The sequence below is a fragment of the Chionomys nivalis genome, chromosome 9 (assembly GCF_950005125.1).
Source record: "Chionomys nivalis chromosome 9, mChiNiv1.1, whole genome shotgun sequence".
NCBI lineage: Eukaryota > Metazoa > Chordata > Mammalia > Rodentia > Cricetidae > Chionomys > Chionomys nivalis.
The window spans coordinates 9,928,993-9,952,577 of NC_080094.1; the positions used below are offsets into that span (position 1 = coordinate 9,928,993).

The window sequence follows — 23,585 nt, forward strand, 5'->3', positions numbered from 1 at the left end:
AGGCCGCCTCCCTCCAGGGACTGTGGCAGTGGCTCCATGCACTGCTGCTCTGGAGACCCAGTGACAGGCTGGGGTGAGCTCCTGAAACATCCCATCTGAGTCAACTCAGATTCCAGATGCCGGCTGGGATTTTGTGACCCTCCCCGAGGGACACATGTCCTTGGCAAATGTCAAATGGGGAGGGAACCTCTCCCGCCCACGCTGTGCGGCTTTTCCTACAGGCTGCACCTGGCCTGACCCTTGACTTTAGCCAATCAGGGCACATCTGAGCTCAAGGCTATCAGAAGCCCCTCCAGTGGGTGTTTCCTGGAGTTAGTCAGCGCCATCAACAGAGTTACTCTCACTTGGTTCCAGCCTTTATTTTTCAAGTTCTAGGGCCATGGACTCTGCTGAGGTCATCTGAGAGTTGACTCATCAGATCGTCCCCAGTGCCCGGCTTTGAGAATGAGCGGAACCGCACACACCGCCCTTCCTTTAGCTGTGAAGGGATCTCATTCCCAGACATTCGTCATGTTTTGTGAGAAGTGGCTCTGTGTCTTCCCACGCAAGGTGGCTAGAGCCCAGCGTGCTGTTGGCCCAGTGAGTCTGCTTTCACTAGGGAGAGTCTGCCCCCACCCTGCCTAGTTTATTATTATTATTTGAATTAACACTCAGCTTTTAAGATTCAGCCTTCACAGTTAATAAAAAGGGAAATCAAGCCTGGCATGGTGGCTTACGCCAGTAATCTAGCACTTCAGAGACTAGGGCAGGAGGATTACCATGAGTTGGGAGCCAGCCTTTTGCCGCATCAAGGACCTTTATTTCAGTCTTTTTTTTTTTAAAAGCATATGTATCCATATACATTTTATAATCTTAGCCTCTGCCTTCATCTCAAGCTAGCTTCCCTACCTTTACTGAAACACACGAGTGTGTGCATGTGTGAGTATGTGCACCTGTCTGCCTGCCTATGTGAATATGCACAGTGAAAGTTTCCTTATACCATCAACACATGGTTTTTGCTGATTTTAATGTCTATGTGGGGTTTGGGAAGATACTCCGTTTCATTCACTTCTTTTGATTTTTTTAAAATTACATATATGCATGCACGTGTGTCCTAGATCCTTTGAAATTTTTAGAAGGTTTATTTTCTATGTATGAGTGTTTTGCTTGTATGTATGTAATATACACCACACGCCTGGTGCCCTTGGATGCCCTGGAACTGGAGTTACAGGACCCTTGTGAACAACAGTGTGGGTGCTGGGGATCGAACCTGAGTCCTCTGGAAGAGCTGCCAGTGCTCTTAGCCATTGAGCCGTCTCTCCAGCCGGTGTGTTCTATTCTTAACTGTGAAAGTTGAGTCTTCTAAAACTTCAGAGTGCGCCTCTGAAGGTCAGCGGACAATGATGGGAGCTGGTCCCTCTGTCTACCATGTGGGGTCCAGGGATCAAGCTCATCAGACTTGGTAGCTAGTGCTTTTACCCAGCAAGCCATCATTCTTCAGGTCTTCTCTTCCTTCTGAATAGGCCATTTCTCATTTTTGACTATTAATAACAATGCTGGGAGCATGCGTCTTCTCAAGGCGGCCTTAGGTATTTGGGAAATGCCATTAGTGAGCTAATGTTTTCACCTCTGCCTGCCTGTCCCTCTATCTTTGGTTTGTCCCAGGCTTTGAGATTGCTTTTTTTTTTACTTTATACTAACCTCCCCACAATTCCCCAGCTCAGTGACTCTCACGAGACTGGGGATGCTACTGGTACCCAGTGGGATGCGTCCTGAGGGGAGTCTGGCCATGTGTGTGTCGTACAGGGCCTGAGAAGCCATTTTCTCCCGTGCTGGAGGGATGGGCCTCTTGTATGCACGTGACTGTCCCGTTGCCTGCTGTAGACAGGTTTCGTTCAGTCTTTGGCTTGCTTTCTTTCCCAGGGGTGGGAGGGCATTCGAGACAGGATCTCAAGCTGGAACCCTGGCCTCACCGCAGCCATCCTGCTTCAGCCCCCACCTCCCAGTCCCAGGATTGCAGGCACGAGTTACCACATGCCGTTCTGACGGGGTTTAGCTGCTGCTGTCTGCCCTCCCAGTAGACTGTATCCAGCCTTTTAGACTGGTGTGGGTGAATGTACAGGGCGCTTACAGCCTGTTTCCCATCCTCCCCGCCCCCAAGCTCTTTTCCTTCTCTGTCTGAGGGCCTGCCTCCTACGGGGTCAGGTGAGGTCAGGGAAGCCTGTTGCCCCAGGCATTTGTGCACATGTTTCTGAAGGAACTGTGAATCCCACGTTGTACAAGACGTCCCATTATGCTCCATGCTTCCCATGCGCAGTAGTGGAATTGGATCACTGCTAAGGACCACACCGTTGTCATTGAATTAACGAGGCCTGTAATCAGGTGCCAGACCCAGACTACAAGGACACGAGACACACGACTAGACCAGCCCATCTCTGTATGTTTATGGTATCATGTCACCATAACATGGGAACACAGTAAACTGGGGATGACCTGGGTGGGAGGAAGTGACTCACACGGAGGAGATAATGGCTGCAGTGTTTATATTGGATACGATGACCGAGCTGGCCAGAGCCCCTCTGGTAAAGGAAGCCGTGTGGGGGCAATCCTTCCTGCAGCCATGGTATTAAGCACCAGTTTCAGGAAGGGGCAAGGGATGAAAACCCCTGATGCTTTTATGTTCTTTCGGCCCGAAGGTTGTCCTTCCTGGACACAGCGTGCAGTTGACCGTGCCCAAAATGAAGGTGGAGAGATTGAGCCAGTAGTTGAACTATACCCTTAGTTAGCTCATGTTCTTTCTCTCTCGCTCTCTCTCTGTCCCCCCGCCCCCCCCCGTGTGTGTGTACGTGTGTACATGTGCGTGCATTCATGTGGAAACTGGAGGCTGACATTTGACGTCTTCATTTGCTTCTATTTTATGTTTTGAGATGGTCTCACTCTGATTCCGGAACTCATTTCAATCTGATTGACTGGCCAACATGCTACAGACTGTCTCTGCCTCCCCAGTGCTGGGACTGCAGGTGCACGATCATGTCCAACCTTAAAAAATATAAATATGTAGTGGGAATCTGAACTCGGGTCGGGTCCTCATGGCTGTGGCATGACCTTTCCCCACAGAGCCATCTCTTCAGCTCCTCTAATTCCTAGTTGGAGGTGACTGTCTTTGGGACTTTCAGAGTAGTAAAGTGTATGCACACGGCATTGACTGCCCTGCCCGTGCCCTCTTCATCAATGTCATCTGTCTTCTCTTTGGAGACTTGAGCATCCGCTGCCCTCCAGCTTTCCCCAGAGCCTGTGTCTCAGCCTCTGCACTGTCAAGGGATGGAGCCCAGTGATGAGTTCTTGCTTGTGTGGACACCCTGAGGATTCGGGGATGCGTGGTGGCACCTGTGGCCTCTCTGAAGCCTCTTCTCAGGGTTGTGGCAGCTGACAGTGTCTGTCCATTGTCACCCGTTGCAAATCTGGGACCGAGCCTCTCCCCACAGAACAGACTGGAGGGACTTAGGGTGCACCTAACCATCCAGAACACTGTCACGAATGCCACATTCTGTGTGAGGCCACATGCCATGTACCAGTGCTCTTGCTTCATCCGTGGTGATCAGTACGTAGGAATGTCCTGCTTGATGGAGGAGGACGCTGAGGCAGAGAGGAGACAGTTCACCCTGTGCTCCTCGTTAAGAACTGGTACCAGGCCAAGTGTTTGATGCCTGTCAGGTCAGAGGAACCAAAATCTGAGCAGCCATTTGCTTTCTGTGTACTCCTTCTCATGCAGAACTCAGCGGTGAGCAGGTGTGCCCAACCTGTGGCCTCTGGGCCACGCAGGCCCCAGGTTAGCTAAGAATGTGACCTGACACATTCTCAGACGGCAGCCACGATGTGGGAAGATTGGCTGTCTCTCCAGAGGACATTTACTAGTTTCTGAAGACGCTGTCGCCACGGGGCCTCTCTTGGCATCTGGTGGGTGGAGGCCCCATCATTGTTTATTGCCCTACAAGGTACTGGGCTGCTCCACCACAGAGCCTCAAGCCTCACACGTGAGCAGTGCTGAGATGTGGAGGGTCCCCAGCTCCCTGTTGCTGTCTTCCTGTTGTTTATGGAGCACAGTTGGCCACCGCTGCACAGCCCATGGTACAGTTGAAACAAGCTGCCTGCATGTGGGCAGTTCCAGCTGGAATGGCAACAGCTTCCCAGACAAAAGTCTTGGCTCTTTGATCTTGCTTTATCATTGAACAGCTTTCCAAATGCTCCGAGCCAAGCTTTCTTCTGCCTTCTGTGGCCTTTGCCCCAGAGTGAGCCACCCCTTCGCCCCCGTAATGTTTTATCTTTGGCCAGTAAAAGTATTGGGAGGCTGGAGAGATGGTGCAGCAGTCAAGAATCCTGGCTTCTCTTCCAGAGGACACAGGTTCAACTCCCAGCACCTACATGTAGGTCACAACTATCTGTAACTCCAGTTCCAGGGGATCCAGTGCCCTCTTCTGGTCTCTAAGGGCACTAGGCATACATGTAGTACTCAAACATATGTGGGCAGAACGCACATACACATATAAATAAATCATACACACATACATACAAGTATATACATATAAAGTCTAGAAGCGCTGGCCCTTCCAAGTACTTTGTACACTGCCTGTCACAGGAAGCAGGTCAGGCCTGCGGGCTGGTGTTCCCCTCCATGGTCATCACTTCTCGACCCTCTTTCCAGGATGAATCCACGGGGGAAATCACGTTCTACATGAAGGGGGCGGACGTTGTCATGGCTGGCATCGTCCAGTACAATGACTGGCTGGAGGAAGAGGTGAGCCTGGCTAGTGAGTTGAAGCGGGGTCCTGGGAGCCTGCCCTGCAGAGGCTGGCCTTGCAGTGGGGAATGAGCCGGTCTTTGTACTCGCTTGCTGGCTGTGGCACCGACTACTGTAAAACTGTGGTACTTCCTATGGCAAAGCTTAGTTGCTTTAACAGCCTGCATTTCCTTCTTGCTTTGTCTGGAGTAGGGTCTGGGTGTGGCTCAACTGGAGTCTTTGCTTTAGGGCTTCCCATTGACCACAGCCAGGGTGTCGATGTATAGCTCAGCTGAAGATCCAACTGGGGTAGGATGTTCTTTGAGCTCAGTCTTTGCTCGGTGCTCGGTGCTGCACTGTTGGTGCAGGCAGCACCCAGCTCCTTAGGGCCGCGGTCCAAGGTCTTGGGTTTCCTTCATTTGCCACCCTTTGTCTCTTGCCCCATGGATTTCTTCATGGGCACCCCCAACATGACAGCTGTCTTCATCCAAGCAGTGGGAGATGACAGACAAGATGGAAGTCTCCATCTTTGGTGGCCTAGGCACAGATACAGCACCCCTCCCTTTTCTGTGTGTTGGGAACAAGTCACAAGGTCCAGCCCACACTCAAGGGGAAGGTGATTGTGTAGGGAGTTACAGGGGTGAAGATCCTGGGGGCCACAAATCCCAGCTACCTGGTGGACAGTTAGCTGGAGGGAGGAGTGCTGGTTGAGGTCAGCAGGCCAAATCTCACCTTTAGGCAGGTGAGCGCTCACTCTGCCATTTAATAATGTGGGTCCCTCCTGGGGGATTGGAAACCAGATGCCCAAGGGCCAGGTGAGGCACACAGATAAATGGCAGGACTGGGTGTGTCTTTCTCGGGGTTACACTTGGACATGCTTAGCCCCTTGAAATGGGCTGTGGCACCAGTGTTTAGGGGTGCACACAGGGGATGACGAATGGCAGTTAACTCACAGTTAACAAAGTTTTGTCCAGTGAGCCGGCCAGCTGTGCTTGCGTGTGACCTTACGGCGTTGATTTGGACTTTGGAGCGCACTGTGCTGGCCAGAGATAACTCATGTGTGCTGGGCTCAGCCTGCAGCTCGCCCCTCTGCAGCTCCAGCTAGAAGCTTGGCTCTGGGAGACCGTAGCTTTAGGGAAAAGCAGTTTTCTTAATCTGCCATCTTCCCCGATCCTTTGGCTTCCTCTGGGGCAGCCTCAGACCTGGGCCTGAGCATAGCTTCCCACTGATCTCTGTCTTCCTTGCAGTGTGGCAACATGGCCCGGGAGGGACTGCGGGTGCTTGTGGTGGCCAAGAAGTCCCTCACAGAGGAGCAGTACCAAGACTTTGAAGTAAGTGTCTCGTGACCTTTGCCTTGCATCCCTGACCCACCTCAGTCACCTCTCCTGGGGACACACCTTGCTCGCTCCACTCTGGCCGCGCTGGCCTTTTTGAGCATCAGCTTTCCTGTCAGCACAGGGCCCCTGCACATGCCCCGTGCAAAGGTGTTTGCTCTGCCTGGCGCTCGCTCCATTGCCCACCTCCCACTTCATGCTCACGCGAGGCCTCTCCAAGACATCTCCCACACTACCTGTTATTTCCACAATCTCCCACGTGACTCACCTTCTTTGTCATCTACTCTAGGAAGATTCGAACTAAATCACTTCCACACCCCTATCCCATCTCTCTCTGTCTCTGTTTTGCTGCTGTTTTGAGACAAGGTTTTGCTTGAAGCCCAGGCTTGCCTGGAATCCTCCTGCCTCAGCTTCCTAAGTGCTGAGGTGACCGACATGAGCCACCCAACTAGTTTTGAGCTATAAAATAGGTTAGAGTTGTGCTCCAATCCCATCTACTTGCGGTTCTCTCACGCCGTTGACTGTGCTCCCCATGGAAGGACCTTGTCTGCCTGATGCCTGTGTCCCTGGTACAAAGCTGACGTGCATGAGTGCCAGGGAGCATGCAGTTGAGGGACAGATCTCTAGGGTCCTTGCCAGCCCCCTAGCAGTTGGCTTGGTCCTGCGCCTCTGATGTGCCCCATGTGTTTGTAAGACTTGAGGATCAGGTTTCTTTCATGGGTGCTGCTGTGACTGTTCCCGCACTGGGGAATCCGGGCTTCCCTTCGCTTTCACTGCCAGATAAAGAGGGAATAAGTAAGATCAGATTGGAGTCAGTTATCTTCAGAAGTGGGGTTCAGGAGGCCCAGCTGACCTGGGCAGTGTGTTGGGGTGATGGCCTCACCTCATCTCTCCACCCCCTGACTTGTCTCTGTCATTCCCCAGGCCCGCTATGTCCAAGCCAAGCTGAGTGTACATGACCGTTCGCTCAAGGTGGCCACGGTGATCGAGAGTCTGGAGATGGAGATGGAGCTGCTGTGTCTGACTGGTGTGGAGGACCAGCTACAAGCCGATGTCAGGCCCACCCTGGAGACGCTGCGCAATGCTGGCATCAAGGTAGGACTGTAGGGGAGATATTGAGGGTGTAAGGCTGGGTGAGGTGCTTCGTAATCTCGGTGTGGGAGTCAGTGATAGGATCTCAAGTTCAGGGTCAGCCTGGGATATAGTGGGAGCCTGTTCACAAAGAGAAGAAATGGAAGGAGTAGGGGACACCAGGGCGCCCCACTTCAGAAGGCCTGGCTTGGGAAGGGGACCCCAGGGTGTCCCACTTCAGATGGCCTGGCTTGGATAGGGGACCCCAGGGTGCCCTACCTCAGAAGGCCTGGCTTGGGAAGGGTGCCTCATTTCAGAAGGTCTGGCTTGGGAAACCATCTTAAGTGATTGCTTCTCCTGGCTACCTCCTCACAGGGCTAGCTCTCTGAAGGTCAGGGGTATGTGTCTTCCAGTCACTCAGGCAACCCTATGGCCTGCTGCACCATGTGATTTGGTTGAGTGACTGGCTAGCTACTGTCGGTTGCTCTGGCCAGGTGAGAAAGGGACAACCACCCCATTGGGGAGTAGAGAGACTTCTGTATTAATCTGCTGTTGGCGTGGAAGCAATCCAGACGGTTTCTCTGCGGGGCCAGTAGAGGGCGCCTGAGGACCAGAGATGCTGAGGACTTGCATGTGTAGCCCAGGCTGTCCTCAAACTCCTGATTGTACTGCTTTCATCTCCTGAGTGCTGGGATTATGGTTGCGGTTCTGTTTTTTATGATGTACTGGGGGTGGGACCCAGATCTCTGTGCATGGCAGGCAAGCACTCTACCACTGAGTACACCCTGTGCTTTTAATCTGTCTGTCTCTCTCCTGTCTGTCTGTCTGTCTCCTGTCTGTCTGTCTGTCTCTCCCTTCCTCCCTCTCTCCCTCCCTTGAGACAGGGTCTCTCTCTGAACCTGGAGCGAGGCTGACTGCCCACAAGCCCAGTGCCCCTTCCTCCTTGTCCCTGCCACTCCCCTGACCCCAGCCCTGAGGTTGTAGGCATGCATGGCACACATGGCTTCCTATGTGGGTGCTGAAGTGTTCATGCTGATGCTGCAAATGCCCGTACCCAGCTCAGCCGTCTCCTCAGCCTGTTAGTACACATAGCATAGGAGACGGATGAGGCTACTACCTCTGGCTAGACAGTCAACTTTGTGTGAAGTTTAAAGTGTGCTCTAACAGGGGCAAATCACACCATCTAAGTGTGTGTTGTTTTTCACATGTTCCGTTAGTAAGTGCCATGTGTGACTGACAGTGGTGGGTGTGCCCACCACAGGGCTCCCTGCCCATTAGAGTGTGCTGGGTGCTGACGTCACACTGAGCCAACAAGGCTGGTCACACGTGTAGGAGAGTGACCTGAGCCTCAGCTCTGCTCATTCGCATGTGGGATTAGGACCATGACCTACATGATCGAGAACCTGGAGCCTCAGGGTCTCAGGTGCCACCTCTGATCCCTCTTGTCGTCCTGTGAGAGACACAGGCTCCGTGGGGCACAGATAGTTCTGTCGTGGCTTCCAGAACTTAGGCCTCTCTGCTCGTGTCTCACTGTTCTTTACTGGCAGCCACTCAGCCACTGCAGAGCGTGTTGATTCGTTTGTTTTGCTTTTTGAGGTAGTATCTTGAGATGTAGCCCAGGTTGGTCTTGATCTCACAACCCTCCTGCCTCAGTCCTGACTGCTGGGATTACTGGCATGTATCACCATATCTGTTTATTATTGTTTTTTATTTTATTGTGTCGGGGGGGGGTGTGTTTCTTGATATGTAGCCTAGGCTAGCCCCAAATTCACAATCCTCCTGCTTCTGCCTCCTGAGTGCTAGGATTAAAGTTGTGCCCTACCACAGCCCCATTCAGCCCGATTTTTCTCTGGTGAACAGCCGGCTTTTGCTCCCACTATTAGTAGCCACTAAGCCCCATGCTGGGCTCTCCCTGGAATCACAGGGACTATGAGTCTCGGGAGGTTTGATGTTCTCGAGAGCCTCACTGACCCTAGGGGCAGGGCGTCTTGAGAGCCCAGCACTCAGGACTGCTTCCCTGCTGTGATTTCAGGTTTGGATGCTAACAGGGGACAAGCTGGAGACAGCCACGTGCACAGCCAAGAACGCACATCTGGTGACCAGAAACCAAGACATTCATGTTTTCCGGCTGGTAAAGCATCCTGCTGGGGTCATGCAGGGTGGTGCTTGCATTCGTCCTGTAACCCGTAACCTGGAATGGGCCTCGGAAGGGAGGAGGGGCAGCCGTCAGTGACCTCAGGTGGTTGCATAGGTTACTGAAGGGCTAGGGGTCCCAGTCGACCCTCCCTTCAGCTAGTGTCAAGGAACTCCTCTACACAGCCTTGAGCTCATGCTGTGCTCTGATCCTTTTTGGTGGTTGTGTTCTCCTTTGGGGAGCATCGCCAACAGTCAAGCACAATGCACCAGCCTATAGCAGTACCTGTACAGAAAGGTGGTATAGTTGCCTGGTCCCCGGACTGCCCTCCAGGGCTCTGGTGACCCTGCTCAAGGCTGAGGAGCCCCTCCGAGCTTTGGTCTCCTGGGGTGCATTATCGAGAGTAAATGCGAAAGTCTCCATGGTGCCTGCCCAGTCCTCGGGAGGGGAAAGACCGTGTTCACACAAGCTCCAGGAGGCCAGAGTTCATCATGCCATCTGCCATTTTCAGAGAGCCAGGCCTTCTCTGTCCCTGTACCCTTTCAGGTGACCAACCGGGGGGAAGCACACCTTGAGCTGAATGCCTTCCGCAGGAAGCACGATTGTGCCCTGGTCATCTCTGGAGACTCTCTGGAGGTCAGTGCTGGGAGCTTATGGGTAGGGTACCTCCTCCTGCTGTGAGTTGCAGGGAGGAGGTGGCATCGGCTGACGCCACCCGCCTCCCCAACCCCCTGCCCCAGGTTTGCCTCAAGTACTATGAGTATGAGTTCATGGAGCTGGCCTGCCAGTGCCCAGCTGTTGTGTGCTGTCGCTGTGCCCCTACCCAGAAGGCCCAGATCGTGCGGCTGCTCCAGGAACGCACCGGAAAGCTCACCTGCGCAGTGGGTAAGCTTGCCTCGGTGGAAGGAGGCGTCGCCGGGAGTGGTCAGACTTGCTGGAGGCCCTGTCCTGCTGGCCCTGTCTGCTTGCGCTCTGCCCTGCAGATGCTCTGAACTGACTTGACGAGTACCTTAGAGTCCTGCTGTGTTCAGACTCCCCAGGCCTCTTGACTCAGGCCACGAGGATGTTATGGTGGCTCGCCTCCCCTCCCTTGAGAGAGAGGAGACAAGCATGCCTAAAGGGAAGGGTCTTTTCTTCTTGGCATGTGGCTGATGGCCATGGCATTCCAGAGGGATGAAGACCTCATGCTGAGGTTCAGATCTGTGTTCAAGTCTCTCAACCAAGTGGTCACTGACTGGTTATTTTAGGTGGCTCCCTTTCCCTCTTGGGCCTACATTTGTACTTCAGCAGGATGGAGACAATGGTGGTGGCCTCCTCACCTGGGTGTTCAAGGATTAAAGTATGAGGTGTGCTGGTCACAGGGTCCTGAGGACGTCCATGTCCTGCAGGGGCTCTTGAGAAGAGGTTGTTAGATGCTGGCTCTGCTGCAGCTCAGCATTTGACCCTGGCGAGCCACCTGGTCTCCAGCACGCATCAGTTGCCTCCTTTGAGGATGGCTGGCACAGAGTGAAGAGCAGGGCATGGATTGTTTCTCTGAGACTGCCATTGTGAGCCACCTCTCACTGTCCCCACATTACCACCTCTCCTCTCTGGTCTGTGTGCTCCGTAGGTGACGGAGGCAATGATGTCAGCATGATCCAGGAATCGGACTGCGGTGTGGGCGTGGAGGGCAAGGTGAGTCTGTGCACACAGTTCTTCCCCTCGGTTGGAGTTTCTAGTTATTTCTTTTTGTTTCTTTTTCTTTCTTTGCTTCTCCCCCTCGCCCCCCCCCATCCCCCACCTCTCCCTCCTTCCCTCTCTCTCTCCATGTTTCCCAGGCTGGTCTGGAACTTGATTCACAGCTGAGGATGACCCTGACCCTCTCCTTCCTGCCTCCTCGAGGCTTGTACCACCACACTCACTGTGCTGTGGTTCCTGGGTGAGACTTTGCTTCCAGAATCTGTGCTGATTCCTTTAGATGTAGGTTTTAAGAAGCACCGCTGAGCCAGCAGTGGTGGCTCTGGCCTCTAATTCCAGTGCTCATGAAGAAGTAGATGCGAGAGGATTGTGTAGTTCCAGCCAGCCACAGCTCAGGGAACAAGACCCTGCCTCAGAAAACCAGAAAGGTGGTGGGGGCTGGGGGGAGGCAGGGGCCAGAGAGGTGCTCAGTGGTCTGAGTGCTGCTGTTGCAGGAGACTGGAGTTTGGTCCCCAGCACTGCATCCAGCCCCTCATACCCACAGTCACTCCAGGGGGTCCACAGTCCTCTTCGGGCCTCACGGGCACATGCATTCCCGTGTGTGCTCACCCCCATGCATAGACACTCAGAATTAAAGATAAAGCAAATCTCGGAGGAAAACTGGAGTTTTTAACAAGCCTTTTATAGGTTGCTATCTACAAAGGAAACATTTTCCCTTCTGTTAAAAATTCTCTCTTGAGTCCTTGGGTTTTAGCATATGACAGTAGTGAGTGCTTGCCACAGCAGAAATAAATCATATAAGTCACGCCCAGCTTGCCTCTTAGCTGCACCAAGCTAGTGACATTGGGGAATCTTCCGAAATTCTTTCCTGGGCATTATGGTTTTGGGTGTGTGTGCTTTTGTTATAGATACCATCTACACATTTTGTCCATGTATATATATTATTTTCATGTATACTTTCAAATTAAAAACACACCACACACTCTGTCATGCAGCTTGCTTAAATCTGTTACATCTTGGATTCCTTTCTTCATCAGAGACAGGGGCAGCGGTCACTCCATTCTTAGGACCAACCTCCTTATCAAGGCCATCATCTCTTTGAATTGTCCTCAGCTTCCCATTACTTACTTCAGAACTCATGCTGAACAACAAGGATTGGCTTTTGTGCCCGACTCTAAGTCTTTGTCTCCAGTTCAGCAAAGCCACAAGCCCTGTAACTTTCTATTTTGAAAAAAAAAAGTCATCTTGAACTGGGGGTGTGGCTCAGTGAGTATAAGCACTTGTACAAACATGAGGACCTGAGTTCAAATACCCTACACCTACCTAAAACGCTGGGCATATCTAACATTGGGGGATGGAGACAGGCGGATCCTGAGAGCTCACTGAACCTCCAGCTGAGCCTGCAAGCTTCTGGGTCAGTGAGGTCCTGTGCCAATGCAGTACCATGAAGAGGAAGAGAGAAGTGCCCAGGGTCCTGCTCTGGGATGCGCATGCCCAGGCATGCATAGCTGCAGACTTACATACACACACAGGCACACACACACACGCACAGGCACACACACTATATATATATATATATATATATATATATATATATATATATATATATAGTGTTTTTCTGGCAGTGAGCTCCATCAGCCTTCCCTTCCTCTCACCTGCTGACTTCCGTTTTCTCTCCTCTGGGCACACAGTTCATGGTAAATACTTCCCAGGGTCCTTAAGAAGCAGCATCTCCCTGCATCAGCACAGCAGCTGGACCCCCTCCCACTCCTGTCCCAGATGTAATGCTGACCTAATGATTCATGGGCATTTTGCCCGATTGTCCCCAAAATGTCTTTGTAGCTTAAGAACAAAAGAAGCCCCAGGAAATAATCAAGGACCCCGAATTTCCTTCATTAGCGTGCGTTCGTGTCTCTTTAATCTTCTATAATGTAAAACACTTCTCTGATCTTTTTTTTAGGCGTGTTTGGTATTTATGCCATTGATATATATATTACATTTATTTATATATTTGAATGTGAGTGCTGTCTGTGCATGGCCCAGTGCTCATGGGGAAGTCAGAGGACCCTTTGTGAGACTCATGTGGGTCCTGGGGCTTGATCTCAGGTCGTCAGGCTTGGCAGCAAGCGCTTTTACCTGCTGGACCATCCTGCTGGACCTCCACTGATATTTTTGAAGTACTAGGAATGTCATTGAGTCCTTGGGTCAGGGCTCTCTGAGCAGCCTGTGTGGCAAGAGTGTTCCAGGGGGATTTGTATCCTCAGGGCCACACCAGTAGATGCTGATGTCCATCTCTCAGTAGTGCCAGTCAAATGCCTTTGAAAACATGCATGCCACTGTGTGGGTGCAGTGTGAGCTCCACATCCAGGAGCATGCAGAACGTTCAGGAATGTTCTACACTGTGACTGCATCAGACTTCGCCCGTGTTTAACCCTTCAGGTCCTTCAGTGTTATAAAGCACCTATAGATGATTTTTTTGCTTCTCATAAACACTGGGAGTGGAGAGAACTTAATACCAGCCTCCTCTGACCTCCACATTACAACTATCTCTGATTTAGTGTGGTTTTTATTTAAGTAAATTCCTCTTCTTAAATCCAATTTGACTTGGACCACCAACTGCGTGTAGCCTGAAACCAAAGTCTCGTTATTGAATGTCTTCAAAGGTCTCCTTGTCATGTCTTGTTGTTTCAATTAACAAGAGACATGCTCCCTGACCTCTGTGTGCTCATTGCAGGAAGGAAAGCAGGCGTCTCTGGCTGCGGACTTCTCTATCACCCAGTTCAAGCATCTTGGCCGGTTACTCATGGTGCACGGTCGGAACAGCTACAAGCGCTCAGCAGCCCTCAGCCAGTTTGTGATCCACAGGAGCCTCTGCATCAGTACCATGCAGGTGTGCAGCCGCGGGGACCGCTCAGAGAGTCACCTCTTCATAGGCAGAGAGTAGGCACAGACACGCGCATAGGTACCGGTACACATGGCTGCACCACCCAGGCAGGCAAGCAACGGGCGCCTTTCCCAGGTGCAAACACTGCAGGAGGGCGGCAACTGACCTTCTTACAGATGCACGTGGGCCAGGCAGGTACACCGTGCAGGTGGGTGGCAGCTAGTGCCTCTCACAGGGCCGTGTTGGCGTGGCAGGCAGCTGGCACCTCTTACAGGTGCACACAAATATGCTGTCCAGGTGGGCATTATGTGTGCACCTGGGCATATGTAGCTCTGCCCCAGTATAAGTGGGCGTACTTCCCAGGTGGGTGGCAGTTAGCCGTGTGCCCAGGTGCTTAGGACAGTCATTGTCATGGAAAATCCCAGCAGTTGGATCCCACCTGGCCAGTTTAAGTCTCTGACCACATCCCAGCTGACAGCCCCTAGCTAAGTTCTTCCATCTCATCATGGGTTCCCCGGAAGAGGCAGGGTTAGGGCCAAACATTCCAGCTCCTGTTTTTGTTTTTTGTTTTTCTTTATTGTGCAGACAAGGGCCAAGAGGTGGCAGCCACACCAGAGGAATAAATGTGTGTGTGAGACAGGCGCTTGTTAAGCGGTCCAGGCTAGTATGTGTGCAAGCGTGTGATCATCAAGTGCTGGGAGTAGAGTCATGCGCCACACACCTGATGTTAACTCACTTTTCTTGAGTGCATCCTAGACCTTGGCTCAATGCTTGTAATGTAGTCAGCATCGCCTGTCTGCCTCACACTATAGCCTGAGCCCATTTTACAGGTGGAAAGGTTAAGGTTGAGTCAGAGTGCGATCATCGCAGGGAACTGCAGCATGGCCTGCCCGTCAGAGTCAAACCTCGCTGGAAAGCGACTGATGCAGTTTCAGCTTGCAGAAGGCAGTGCACTCCTGGCCCAGGCTTTTGTTTCCCACCGCAGCCCCTCCACAGGCCTCAGGGTGAAGTACTTGAGTTCGGTGATGAGAACGTTTGATTCTTACCACTTTTCGCCTGTATCACTGAGGACCTGTGAAGCCCGTGCACACACTGTTCCCTGACTCCAGGCTGACCTTTCCACCTGTGAAATGACCTGGTGGGATCTGCCTTGACCTTGAACTTGGCACTTGGAAAACGAGGATTCAAGTTGAAGGCATCTTCACCATCGGCTCATGAACAGAGGCAGGCTGCTGAGATGGCTGAGTGGGTGAAGGCGCTTGCTGCTAGGCCTGATACCCTGAGTTCAGTTCCGGATCCCATATGGTAGAACGGAAGAACCGGCTCCCACCAGCTGCTCTCTGACCTCCATTCCAGTGCTGTGGAAAACACACAGCACGTGTCCACGTGCACACGTGCGTCAGTGTAAATGTTCTTAGGAAAGGGGTAGCCAGATGTGGACGGCCGCTCACCGCGTGGAGGGTGCACGGACGGTGCTCATCCTGCCTCACGTGGGAGCGTTCCCTGCCGGCCTCCTGCCGGCCTGTTGAGGGAGACAAGCTGCACAGCTGCTGCCGATCATCAGACTGCATCTGCACTTTTAATTTATGTTAATCCATCATCAGACCGTTATGATAATTCACCGATGGGACCAGGCCATGCTGTGGTTTTAATCACTGGGAGGGAGATTAATGATCTTGTCCCTGGGCACACACACAAAAGCAGGCAGATGAGCTGCCATTCCCAGTGTTTTATCTACTCAAAGGTTCCAGAAGGTTCTTATTCCTTGTGCCTCTGAGGATCTTTAACCCTGGTCTCTAAGATTGCACCTTGACATGATGATCTCTGATGAACAAGACAGGTGTGTTCACTTCCTGTGATGTGCCCGTGTGTAGGTGCAGGCTGTATGGTCAGTGTCAAGGGGCCCCTCTACGGGAAGGGGTTCTGATGGTAATTTGAAAAATAAGCCCGATTCTGCACGTTGGTGCAGCTGGACGAGAAGCCTTTAGCAAGCAGGCTCATGGCATGCTGTCACTGCATGCCACAGGTATAAGGAGGAGCTCAGGTGTGGGGAGGAGCACAGGTGTGGGGAGGAGCGCAGGTGTGGGGAGGAGTGAAAGTGTGGGGAGGGGGAGGAGCGCAGGTGTGGGGAGGAGTGAAGGTGTCGGAAGGGGGAGGAGTGCAGGTGTAGGGAGGAGCGCTCTGCCTTCCAGGTTGCTGCAAGATCCAGCTTCTCTTGATGTTTAGGATTTTTTTTTTTTTTAGTTTTGGTTTAGTGTTTTTGGTCTGTTTGATTTTTGATCCTTGGTCTAATGTATCTCAGGCTGGCCTCAAACTCCCTGTGTAGCTAAGATTGACCTTGAACCCTTGGTCTACCCACCTCCACTTCAGAACTAGTGGGACAGCAGGTGTGTGCCATTACACCTGGCTCAGCTAAGTTTTTACAGAAAGCCTTCACTCGGCTCTCCCAGCATTCCCTGAGCTTACATTAGGGGGAAAGAGCTTGGGAGCCACAGTCCCTCCACAAATCTGTAGGTGTTAGGATTTGGGAAGCATTAGTACTTGTCTTCCTTACCAGGCCTTCCCAGCATGCTCTGCTTTCCAGCAGTAGAAGCAGAGACTTAAGTGAGGGCTGGCAGAACCCTTACTGCCTTTTCTCACTGAAACACTAACTTGTCACATGCTTTGGGAAAAATTCTCACTGGGCAGTGGTGGCACACGTCTTTAATTCCAGCATTTGGGAGTTAGAAGCAGGCAGATCTCTGAGTTCAAGACCAACCTGGTCTACAAAGTTAGTTTCAGGACAGCCAGAGCTACTAGAGAAACCCTGTCTCAAAACAAAGAAACAAAGAACCCCCCCCCCCCCCCCCGCCTCACGTATGGCCCCAGGGCACAGTTCAGTGGCAGCTTGCTCACCCAGTAGGTGCAGGGTCCTCAGTTTGATCCTGAACATTGCAAAAATAGATCTTCCCACCCGAATTCCAAACTGTACTGCCTTCTATCCTGGTCTTTAAGGTGGCCAGTGTGGAAACACTGGCAGCTTGGTTTCTGAACCTACAGTGTGCTGTCAGGGTGTATACCTGGCAAGGTGTGATTCGGAGCTGTTGGGAGTGTAGGCTCCTTAGGTAGGGGTGGACTTGAATCCTAAAGGGCCCTACAGTTTCTCATTGTGTAAAACATGAGTGGTTTCAGGACCTGGGTGTGAAGCCTTCCCACTCCCACTACACAGGGTGAGCTGTTCACACAAGAGGCTGAACTTGACTGTGGACACTCACTACTGGCCTTGTCGTGAATGAACTGTGTGGTCTCAGGCCAGCCCCTGACCCTCTCTGGGTCTTGATGGCCTTACCTGTATCTCAATGGTCCTAGTTTCCTAGGGCAGTCGTGAAGGCTGCAGGACGCACGGCATCTGCGGGGTGGGGCTGTGCTGTGACTCTCGGTGACCTCCTCTCTCCCTCCCTCCCTCCCCTCCCTCTCCCCCTCCCTCCTGCAGGCTGTCTTCTCCTCTGTGTTCTACTTCGCATCCGTTCCTCTCTACCAAGGGTTCCTGATCATCGGGTAAGTCACCGCGGAGAAGCTGCTCGCTTTTTATGACATCCCGAGAAACATCCCACAGGGAGGAGAGACATCAGAGGTGTCCGTGGCACCTTGGCTTCTGGCTGTAAGGCAGGTTTTGAGCCTCCTTGAATTGGCAAGGCTTTGAAGCACCCTCACAAGATGGGGGAGGAAATCACCCCCTGTACCCCAGCCTGCGGTCATTGGGACCTGAAGCTGAACAAACTCAACAGACTCAGAGAGTCTGAGGAGACCCTACTGAGGTGTTGGGATAGGGGAAGCATTTGCAGTCTGTCCTTTTGGTTGGAGCTGAGCGCCCAGTAGGATGCTGGGGTTCAGGGCCTTGCACAGCGTACGAAGTGTTGATGGTACATTGGCTCCCATTGGCACCACCTCTGTTCCTGGCCTGCCAGAGAGTCCCCAAGCTTCTTCTTACTCAGGCACATGGCAGGTGGCTCCACAATCCCAGGTACGAGAGCCCAATTCCGCTTAAAAAGAACAGGGAGGCAGATGGGCCAGACCAGGGACCGCAGCAGAGCCCTCTTCCTTGCTGTGTCTGCTGGTTGGGTCAGCCTGAAAGTAAACACTGGTTGCTACCTGTTTCCAGTTGGAAAACAATGTCCCCTCATCCAGACAGGACATGTCACAACATAGTATGGGCCTATAATCTGCCCTTGTTACCTGAAGCCCTGGCCGTCCTGGCTACTCTCTGTCTTCATGACAGCTGCACCTTCGCTTCAGGGCCTTTGCACCAGGTGTTGCTTGTACCTGGTGTGAGCTTCCAGATTGGACCAGCAACTCCTCTTTGGGTGTCCACAGAAATGCCCCATTCCTGCTGACTTCCTGAGTCTGTGTCCCACGCCATACACACATGTATACACACACACACACACACACACACACACACACACGCTTTTTCCCTCTTCCCCATTCTGCCCTCCTCTTTGGCACTGGTCTTTAACATTCCTTGATGTGGAGATTATCACAAGAGCCCTCGAGGGCAGATGCTCACCTGTTTTATATCTGGAGTCTTAGTGCTAAGCGCTGGGCCTGGTGCATGATGGGTGCAGTAAGCAGGTGAGCAGGAGGGAGGTCGGACTGCAGAGGCCGGGATGACGAGCAGCCCCTGACGGCAGCCATCCCCTCAGGTATTCTACCATCTACACCATGTTTCCCGTGTTCTCCCTGGTTTTGGACAAAGACGTGAAGTCGGAAGTCGCCATGTTGTATCCTGAGCTCTACAAGGACCTCCTCAAGGTTCCCCAGCCCTCCCCAACTTCCAGTCCGTCACCCCCACCTCTCCCTTCTTTTCTCCGTTCATTTCTCACTTGCTCCTCCTGTCTGATGGGGCACAAGGAATGGAGGCTTCTTCCTTTGGGGGGGAAGGCGCGGGGGGGGTATGCCTGCCTTTGGAGGCGGAGGGTGGGAGGGCTGGTGCAGACTGCAAACAGAAGTGGTTTCTGAGAAGTCACTGGTCTGCTCTGTACCCGCGGGCTGTGCTCCTGGAGGAGCCCTGACACCGCGCTGCCAGAGGCAGGGGCTTTCCTCTGCATATGTGGGATTTCCCTTTTGCTGTTTTTGTTTTGTTTTGTGTAAGCCCAGGGTTGTGTGCTTGTTAGGAAAGCACTCTACCACTGAACTACATTCCCTGCTAGCCTGGAACTCACAGATACCCACCTGCCTCTGCCTCCTGAACCCTGAGGTTAAAGGCATGCACTACCCTGACTTCCTTTGTCCTTTTATTTCCCAGTGGTCTCACTAAGTTGCCAAGGGTAGTCTTGAACTCACTCTGAATCCGAGGCCAGCCTTGAACCCACCTTCCTCCTGTTTTAGTGTCCTCAGAGTAGCTTAGAAGACAGGCATATATCCACTCTGGGCTGTCCACAGTCAGATGTGGGGGGCCCTTTGTGGATGTTTGTGATAAAAACTGGCAGTGGTCAGTGGAAAGAGTCCCAATAAAGCTGATAGCAGTGAGCCTCCAGCCTCCGCAATGACCTGGTCTTTCTGTTTCTTATCTAGGGGCGGCCGCTATCCTACAAGACATTCTTAATTTGGGTGTTAATCAGTATCTATCAAGGTGAGGTTGGGGTGAGGGAAATGCCTGCTCTTCTTATGCTTTAACATTGACCTTTGTGGGAGGGGGCAGGGAAAGGGCTACCTAGAAAAAATAGGACCTAAGTTTGTACAGGGAATGTAATGGGTGCCCGAGGCACAGCAGGGTTCCACAGTGTGCACAGCAGGGTTCCACAGTGTGCACAGCAGGGTTCCACAGTGTGCACAGCAGGGTTCCACAGTGTGCACAGCAGGGTTCCACAGTGTGCACAGCAGGGTTCTACAGTGCGGTTTGTTTCTTCTCCCAGAGGGAATTCTAGGAGTTCAGGTCCATTTTTCCTAGTCCAAAATGTTCAAAACACAAAAGGTTTCGAGTCCTGACCTGGTGGGACACAGGGCACAGAAACACTAATGACATGGTGTAAATGGCCTTCGGCTGAGTGTTGTATAAGGTAAATGGACATCCTGTGTAGACTTGGCCTAAGGCACCTCGTATACGCATGCAGAGACTAAGACACCCCAGGTGTTTCTGGTGTTTGCAGGGAGCACCATCATGTACGGGGCGTTGCTGCTGTTCGAGTCAGAGTTCGTGCACATCGTGGCCATCTCCTTCACGTCACTCATCCTCACTGAGCTGCTGATGGTGGCGCTCACCATCCAGACGTGGCACTGGCTCATGACCGTGGCTGAGCTGCTCAGCCTGGCCTGCTACATCGCCTCCCTGGTGTTCCTCCACGAATTCATCGGTAAGACCCTGAGCCCCAGCCTCAGGACACAGTGTCCTCTTTGTTTTATTTGATTTGAGACAGAGTCTCACCACATAGGCCAGGCTGGCCTCAAGCTATAGAGATCCACTTGCCCCTGTCTCCCAAGCGCTGAGATTAAAGGCGTGCCCCACCACATCTGGCAGCTGTCTGTTTTAAACTCTGCAGTGCTGGCTGACTTAGGAAGGGGGAATCCTTCTTGAATTCATCAGGCACAATGAGCTGCTCTCTCTGTGGACTCCATACCCCAGTTCTGGCTAACTGCTGATCCAGAGCATTTGAACGAGAGGGTGTCTGTGCCGGACACGCACAGACTCATGGTTTGCTCAGCAGCTGATCTAGCAACTGTGCGCACAGTGCTTACTGCCCTGGTTCTTGGGCCACAGGAGCTGCTCAGCAGGTACAGAGCATATGCGCAGGCTTAGGAACAGGAAACTGATTTCTCATAAGGACCCAAGCCTTGAGGGTGTCTGTCTGCTGAGAGCCTGGGCACTGTCCCATTCCCGGGCATGAAGGGGGTGTATGGTTTGCTGGACTTTTCCAGTGACCTCCCTGGGATGCGGAGCATCTTCAGGGATAAAGAACAAAGCAATTTCCTGGGGCAAGCTTTGTCACCAAGCCAGACTTTGCAAAGTTTTATTCCTTTCTTCCACTTTTTTGGGGGATCACAGAACCTCTTGGTTCCCATGAAATCTCAGTCAGAAGTTCAGTCTGAGCGTGAGTGCACTGTGGCCCATCAGCACCCAGGGAGCTGGGCTGACAGTCCACTCTCCTCTGCCCTAGTCCGTAGAACCACCATAAGCTCCATGAGAACTACTGGCTGTCACAGCTGGCTGAGAGGTGACCGTTGCTCGCAGCATTGGCTCATTTGGTAGACCAGTAGTCTCTGTCCCGAGCCAGCATGGCAGAGAGTTGACCCTTCTGGTTAGAGGGTGCAGGACACATGTAGAAGCATCCTTTGGCCTCAGAAGACTGATGGGACCAAACTGCAGAGAGAGAGAACCAAGGTCAGGTGAGAGGGACCCAGGCAGACCCCGAGTAAACTATACTGTAGGAACTCACAGATAGTATGAGGGGAGTGGGGAGGAAGGGGCACAGCCTGGGACTGAAGACATTGGGTGAAGCAGACAGTGGGGAGAAGTGAACCAGAAAGAGATTGCAGACCAGAGTGTTGGGAAGCAGGGACAGCATGGGAGAGGTGACAGCTGGGACGGGAAGTGTGGGGCAGGGTGACTTCTCTGTAAGTGGAGACTGCTCGTTCATTTCCTGGCCGCCCAGACCCAAATAATCACACAGAAACTATATTAATTACAACACTGTTTGGCCAATAGCTTAGACGTATTCATCGCTAGCCCTTACATCTTAAATTAATCCATTTCTATTAATCTGTGCATCACTATGAGGCTTTGGCTTACCAGTAAGGTTCTGGTGTCTTTCTCCTTCAGCAACTACATGGTGTCTCCCTGACTCTGCCTTCTTTGTCCCTGCATCCAGTTTAGTTTTCCTGCCAAGTTTTATTCTGCCTTGCCATAGGCCAAGACAGCTTCATTATTAACCAGTGGTAATAAAACTTATTCACAGCATACAGAGGGGACTCCCACATCACTTCTTGGCCTAGCCATAGACATGGGTTTGAGTGTGTCTGTGTCTGTCTCCAGGGCCAGCCTGTGTTTGCTCCTCTACTGGCCCTCACACTTGCTTTAAGGCATCCAGAAGTCATATCAGCTCAGCCGGTTCTTCCCCCTGTGTGGCTAGCCACCAGGCTGACTCCATTCTGGCCCAGACCTGTTTCTAGCTCCCCTCCACCCACTTGTACAATAGACCCTGTTGCAGTAGCCACCTATTTCTCTGCTGGGTCCCCTTGTCACTCTACCACTGGTCTCCTCAGCCCAGGGCCTGTGCCATCCTAGGAGGCCAGCAGAGAGAGTCTGCCTTCTAGATCTCTGCAGTCAGATCAGCGATGTGTCTGTGTTTGAATGTGCTCAGAGATCCTCTGGCGAGTCTGCTAGTGTGGGGGCGGGGGTGGGAAGTTGATTCTCCCAGGCTGCTTCCCTGCCCTTCATTCCTGCAATCCAGAAGGCAGGGCCATCCCTTCAGAGACTTCCAGGTGGTACAAGGAGAGTGGGGAGGCTACAGGAAGTGCTTCATTGTTCCTCCCTCCCTCCCTCCCTCCCTCCCTCCCTCCCTCCCTCCCTCCCTCCCTCCCTCCCTCCCCAGTTGCTCCCCTCCCAGGCTTCCCCAAGTTCCTGGCTTCACTACCCCAGCCCAGGACAGAGCACTCTGCCCCAAGTGCAATCCTGATTTTGACAGGTGTTCTCTGCTCACTTTGCCCTGTGGCCGTGAGCCCCTCTCTTGACTTTCTGTGGGTGTCACTGAGTCTGAACAGCCACTGAGAAGCAGAGCCATGCAATGAACATCATTTTCTGTGCTCTGTGGCCTAGAAGAAACTCCCGTTGTCATTTAGGCTCAAAAACACCTGTGGGAATGTTTTCTGGAAGGTTCTTTTCCTAGTTGTTGAAAGTAACATTTCACCAAATGTGGGGGGCAGAAGGAGAGGGGAGGAAATGAAGGCCGCAAACACTGCTGGTGTGCCCTCTGTGAGAAGAGAGTGGGGAACAGGGAATAAAGAGCACTTTCTTCTGGTGGCCCCATGGCCGTCCTGCAAATGTCGCCATCATGGCCATCTTCTTGCTTACAGATGTCTACTTCATCGCCACCCTGTCCTTCCTCTGGAAGGTGTCTGTCATCACCCTGGTCAGCTGTCTCCCCCTCTACGTCCTCAAGTACCTCCGGAGACGATTCTCTCCCCCCAGCTACTCGAAGCTCACATCGTAAGCTGCAGGGCGGCAGCAGGAAAGTCCAGTCTGTGCTCGCGCAGGGGAAGGCACTCAAGTCCTGTGTGCATGATCTGCCTCCGGTGGACAGCTGCAGCCATGGCTGGCACCTGCAGCTCCACTGAGGCGAGACTGGGCACCTGACAGGGCGGTGACACTGACGGAATGGGAGGGAGGGGCCTGAGAGGGGACCTGTGGAACCTTGGGCGCTGTGCTGCAGTGAGGGTGAAGGGATGGGGCCAGGTGGCTCACCTGAGGTTTGTGTGGGTTTGTGCAAGCTTCCTTACGGCTTGAACCTGTTATCACGTGATAAAGTTTCTGTCTAGTTGAAGGTTGCCCAAGGCTTTTTATTTTTAAATAGTCTTATCACACATGCATCCTCAAATCTTTCTTGTTCTTAAAAAGGCGCACACCTTTAATCGTAGCACTTGGGAGGCAGAGGCAGACAGACCTCTTGAGTTTAAGGCCGGTTCAAACATTGAGAGTCCAAGACCACAATCCAGGGCCACATAGACCCTATCTCAAAAACCAACCAACCAACAAAA

The 23,585-nt window shown here is 52.5% G+C and overlaps 1 protein-coding gene across 3 annotated transcripts in view; it reads left to right on the forward strand.

Annotated features, from left to right (window-relative positions):
- Window positions 1-23,371, forward strand: part of Atp9a (ATPase phospholipid transporting 9A (putative)) — a 100,370-nt gene extending 76,999 nt beyond the window's left edge. For all 3 annotated transcript variants that reach the window (XM_057780120.1, XM_057780121.1, XM_057780122.1), the window contains exons 16-28: window positions 4,682-4,774; window positions 6,004-6,087; window positions 7,015-7,185; window positions 9,194-9,292; window positions 9,842-9,931; window positions 10,036-10,180; window positions 10,905-10,969; window positions 13,707-13,862; window positions 17,329-17,393; window positions 18,539-18,647; window positions 19,410-19,467; window positions 19,985-20,188; window positions 22,905-23,371. In XM_057780120.1, coding sequence (XP_057636103.1) covers window positions 4,682-4,774; window positions 6,004-6,087; window positions 7,015-7,185; window positions 9,194-9,292; window positions 9,842-9,931; window positions 10,036-10,180; window positions 10,905-10,969; window positions 13,707-13,862; window positions 17,329-17,393; window positions 18,539-18,647; window positions 19,410-19,467; window positions 19,985-20,188; window positions 22,905-23,041 — 1,476 coding nt within the window. In that variant the 3' untranslated portion in view covers window positions 23,042-23,371. The remainder of the gene's footprint in view (window positions 1-4,681; window positions 4,775-6,003; window positions 6,088-7,014; window positions 7,186-9,193; window positions 9,293-9,841; window positions 9,932-10,035; window positions 10,181-10,904; window positions 10,970-13,706; window positions 13,863-17,328; window positions 17,394-18,538; window positions 18,648-19,409; window positions 19,468-19,984; window positions 20,189-22,904) is intronic.
- The last annotated feature ends 214 nt before the right edge of the window (window positions 23,372-23,585 follow it).